General features: G+C 34.6%; 1 protein-coding gene across 4 annotated transcripts in view; it reads left to right on the top strand.

Moving 5' to 3' along the window:
- CUNH21orf91 (chromosome unknown C21orf91 homolog) overlaps window positions 1-1,790 on the top strand; it is a 32,407-nt gene extending 30,617 nt beyond the window's left edge. For all 4 annotated transcript variants that reach the window (XM_017893783.1, XM_017893786.1, XM_017893785.1 and 1 more), the window contains exon 5: window positions 1,456-1,790. In XM_017893783.1, the coding sequence (XP_017749272.1) occupies window positions 1,456-1,622 (167 nt within the window). In that variant the 3' untranslated portion in view covers window positions 1,623-1,790. The remainder of the gene's footprint in view (window positions 1-1,455) is intronic.
- The last annotated feature ends 3,199 nt before the right edge of the window (window positions 1,791-4,989 follow it).

The raw sequence follows: 4,989 nt of genomic DNA, 5'->3' as shown, positions 1-4,989 counted from the left end.
TTTTTTTTTTTTTTTTGGACAGAATCTTGCTTTATCACGCTGGCTGGAATGCAGTGGTGATCCTCCCAAGTAGCTGGGACTTACTGTCATGTGCACCATTACACCCAGCTAATTTTCTATTTTTTATAGGGATGGGGTCTCACCATGTTGCCCAGGCTGATCTCGAGATCCTGGGCTCAAACAGTCCTCCTGCCTCAACTTCCCAAAGAGCTGGCATTACAGGTGTGAGCCACTGCACCCGGCCACATTTTTCTTTTCTAAGTGAAAATGGAAACTACAACCTCTTACTAACATTTTATTGACTACCCACGATTGCACCAGGCACTGTGTGGGAGTGCTCCCAAACAGTTCTTTAAGGCACGTGATACTAGTCTTTTTTGTTAAATTATAAACAATTTCAAACATATATAAAAGTAGTGAGACTAGTATAGTGAACCCCTTAAACCATCTTCACCAACTTCAACTGTTATCAAAGGCATAATAATAATCATCTCTACTTGCATCCATTCCCAATGCACTACCCGTAGCATGGATTATTTTCAGCCAAATCCCAGCTAACACATTGGTTTTTGTCCATAGATTAGGATTTCTTCTAAAAGATAACTTTTTAAAAAACAGTCACAATGTCATTATCACACCATTAAAATTAATAATTCCTTAACATCATCAAGTATAATGCTAACACTTAACAATTAATGTTCAGATTCCCCAATTGTCTCCTTTTCAGTTTATTTCCTTTTAGATGAGAAAATTGTACTTCAGAGATGTTAAGTTGCTTACAGAGATCATGCATCCAATCAGTAGCAGATCAAGGATTTAAACTCCAAAGCTTAACCACACAGCCTCTCAGAATAATAAAAATAATCGCAATAATAGTTGTAGAAATTTATGAGTGCTTTACAAATATGATCTCATTTAAGTTTTACAGTAGCCTGGTGAAGTGCTTACTGTCATTATTAATGTTACACAGTAAAGGAAACTGAAACCAAAAGTTGCTTGCCTAAGGCACGTAAGAGTAGGAACAAGGACTCAAAACTCCTGGTAGTCTGATTCCAAAGCCTCTTAGAGGTGATTCCAGACCTGAATACTAACGGGCACTTCTTGTCCATAAATCACATTATATACTGATTGAATCTGTTTATAGATTCTAATTGAGAAAAGTGGCTCAGCTACAGTAGCAGTCACCATGTTTGCTGTGCATCTCTGGAGTCATTGCTATGACTCAAATTTCACTTGATGGAGAAAAGCCAAATCCCACTTGGCTATGTACAGTATACAGATGCCTAGGATGATCAGAACTGATATGCTTTGTAGAGAACACAACTGTTTCCTTGGTATCAAATCAGTTTCATTGTGACACTTTGCCCAATTCAGATTTCAGTTAGAGTTCTTGAAATATAAATCATAGCACTGGCTTTCTGCATACTACAAATGAAAGTTTTCAATCTTTTACAGAAGTTTTTGAAGAGTTAACACACCAAGTGCAAGAAAAAGATTCTTTGGCCTCACAGCTCCATGTCCGCCACGTTGCCATCGAACAGCTTCTGAAGAACTATTCTAAGTTACCATGTCTGCAAGTAGGGCGAACAGGAATGAAGTCACACCTACCCATAAACAACTGACCTAAACAGACTTACTTAGTATGCCCTGCCCTTTATTGGTCTCCCAGACATGCAGACTTTGAAGAAGTTTAAAGAAAGTCCTGGTCCATTTTTTTATGGTCATTAAATTTGCCAAACATAAGACAGTATTAGACATCTTTTTCAAATAAAGCAGATCATTATACTCTAGTCTTCTGGGGCTAATCATTTTGGCTCATTTGGGGACTCTTTTTTCCCATAATTACTAAACAGATTTTATCACATGTGACTACTTAAATATACTGTTAGAGTGTCATTTTATTAAACATTTTAATGTAATTCACCTGTCGAAACAACAGATTAACAAACTCCTTAAACTACTAAAGATAATTTTTAAGAGGGAAATGGAATTCATATCACCTCTTATTTATTATGAGCAATATTTTAATATAAAAATTTTATATGTAAAAATGCTATTTTAGGTACTTTGCCATTCTCTTTATAATTGTATATTTGAGTGGTTCTGTATATTTATTTACACTATCATATGTGAATATGTTCACCCATATTTCAGGTCACTGCATTTTATTCCTTTAATACAGTGTTTTTACAACGGTTACCTTGCTTTCCAAAGATAAATGTATTTTGGATTAGAAATCTATTTAGTTGAGTTGTTTTAATTTCTAATAACTCTTAAAAGAGGAATTAACTTTTAAAGCAGTATTCAAGTAAATAAAATACATTATTTTGTTTTCTAACAAAAGCAGTTATTCGTTCAGGAAGAAAAGAGTAATCTGGCTTCTCTGTCAATTTGTCTCCATAGAAATGAAAGTCTCCTCTGCTTCTTTCATTATTAGCTTCACTACAATGACTGATGCATTAGAATTTGGACAGAGTTAGTCAAGCCTCACTTCCAATTCAAATATATCTGTCTTCAAATTGAATGTGCTGTGAAATTGTTCTGTCTTTGAAAAGAAAGTGAGGTTATTTTGTGTGCCACTTTGGGTAAAGTTTCAAGAATACTTAAACTGTCCAAATTGTATTATCACCATCATTGAACTTAGTGCTCAAAAAAAGCATTGTGAGGTATTTTTCTAAACTTTAGACTCTATAGAGAAAAAGAGGATTGCTTGACAGAAGAAAAGCAAAACTCCTAATTAAAAAAATATAAGCCTATATATAGAATGTTCTCGTAAGTTGCCTATGATGCTTCCAAAGAGTTTTTATCTAACAGATTGTCCCAAACAGCTAGATAAGTTTTAATAATGTATTATAGTAAAAGCTATAACCAATGCAGAATTAAAATGGGCTCTAAATTCTGTTTTTAATTCATGTTTCGAATGTATATATGAGGTAGATCCTTGCTTGAAAGTATCTACAGAAAAGCCCAGTAACTTGGCAGCTTCATGCATAAAGATATAAATGACATTTGCCTTAAATTTGGCAGCCTACCCTGGCTTGGGTCAGATTTTATTCTTAAACACAAAAAAAGTATTTAAGCAAATAAACACTTCAATCTAATTGAAAACAACTTTTTGTAATGCTAGCGTGTTAAATTGGCCTGAAGGTATTAATTGATATCCATTGATTTTGTTTTGTTTTCTTTGAAGTATAACATTACTTTTGGGGAATTTTGAAAGATGCTTTCGATTTCTCTCAATTCTTTAAGTCATGCAAAATGAATTTAAAATCCAGGGAGTATGGATGCATTGCCTTAGTTTTGATGAGCTTTAAATTAAATGTGTGCAATATCAAAATATTCAAACTTACAAGTTGGGTAAATACATTTCCTGATTATGCCAGTATCTTAGTGCTTAATTGTTCCCACATTTTCAAATTTGACTTTACTCTTTTCTGGCGTAATTCAGTTTTGGTTACCAGCCAGTGTGTTTGCGTGCATTTGGGTTTGTGTTTAGATGAGTTAGGGACAGTCATAAAAGTTGGGGATATGTTGCATTTGATATCAGTAGTAGCATATTTCCAGAATATGAGCCATAAGTTACAGTACTGAATGCTACAGTGTTATCCAAAGAAAGGAGTTTTCTGACAAATATATAGCTTTACTAATGAGTACGGAACAAGTGGATGAGAGTGTGCATGTACTAAGGTCTTAAGTGGGGACTCTGATTTATTCCATTTAGATATTTCTACTTAAGCTCTTCAAAGGAGAGGTGCTCTTAAAAAAAACTTTGTGGTGCTGGTACTCACACTACTTTATTTGGATGAGTTCCTAGTGAAAAAAATTTTTTGAAGTATTTTGCACAGCAGTTTATCCAAATATTTGGTAAACTTATAATTTAGTCCTATGTTTTCTTAATCGAATATGCAATTACTGTGTATGCAAATATAAGTATCAGGTACAGAGTTGAGTTCTAACAAGAGAACATGAAATATCACAAATATTGTTTTCCATACTTGGCTGTTCTCTACTGTTGTTACTAATTTTTGAGGATGTTTTGAAGCATATCTCATGTACTACTGTTTAAAAAGTGGCAAAACAGACTGCCAGTCATTCATTACTAAATTTTCAGAGCTTATGTGATTAAGGGGAGTGAGATAAGACTAATCATTTTCACATTCAGTTTTATAATTTGACAAGTTAAATTGAGTTTTAAAATCAGAAAAGTGTTTTGACCACACAGATTCTCTTTAAAGTTTTAAATCAGTTCAGCCTTATAATTAAGCTAAAAATCAATTATGTTTACTCTGAGATTATCATCTTATCCTTTGATCCTCATATTAATATCTAAATTAGTCTTTTTTAAAAGGCATACACTTGAGTGTCCAGTAATACATGATTCAGGCAGCAGAATAGTGTTTTGTTGTGTCGTTTACTATGAACAGTGGTAGAGCAAAGACACGTTCTTAGGTTTTCAAAATACATGTTCATTTTACCACAAAGTGCCCATTTTGATATACATTTAAGGATTATTTTTTCAATGTCAACTTCATGTTAGAAAGTGATTTCAGAAATATAGTCAAAATATATAGTCAAATATATCTTGACAGGCATCTTGAGATACGGATTTTCATTTTACCATCTTTTTTGTTTGTTTGTTTTTGTTTTGAGACAAGAGTCTCGCTCTGTCGCCCAGGCTGGAGTACAGTGGCGCGATCTCAGCTCACTGCAAGCTCTGCCTCCCGGGTTCATGCCATTCTCCTGCCTCAGCCTCCTGAGTAACTGGGACTACAGGCGCCTGCCACCACGCCCAGCTAATTTCTTTTTGTATTTTTAGTAGAGACGGGGTTTCACTGTGTTAGCCAGGATGGTCTCGATCTCCTGACTTTGTGATCCACCCGCCTCGGCCTCCCAAAGTGCTGGGATTACAGGTGTGAGCCCTTGCGCCCAGCCATTTTACCATATTCTTTATGACTTAAAATGGTTTTGTGTTTTATGTTGTTTATATAT

Source organism: Rhinopithecus bieti, unplaced genomic scaffold (assembly GCF_001698545.2).
Source record: "Rhinopithecus bieti isolate Rb0 unplaced genomic scaffold, ASM169854v2 scaffold_24256, whole genome shotgun sequence".
Classification (NCBI taxonomy): domain Eukaryota; kingdom Metazoa; phylum Chordata; class Mammalia; order Primates; family Cercopithecidae; genus Rhinopithecus; species Rhinopithecus bieti.
Note: the sequence above shows the minus strand (reverse complement) of the source record. Positions and strands in the feature narration are given on the sequence as shown.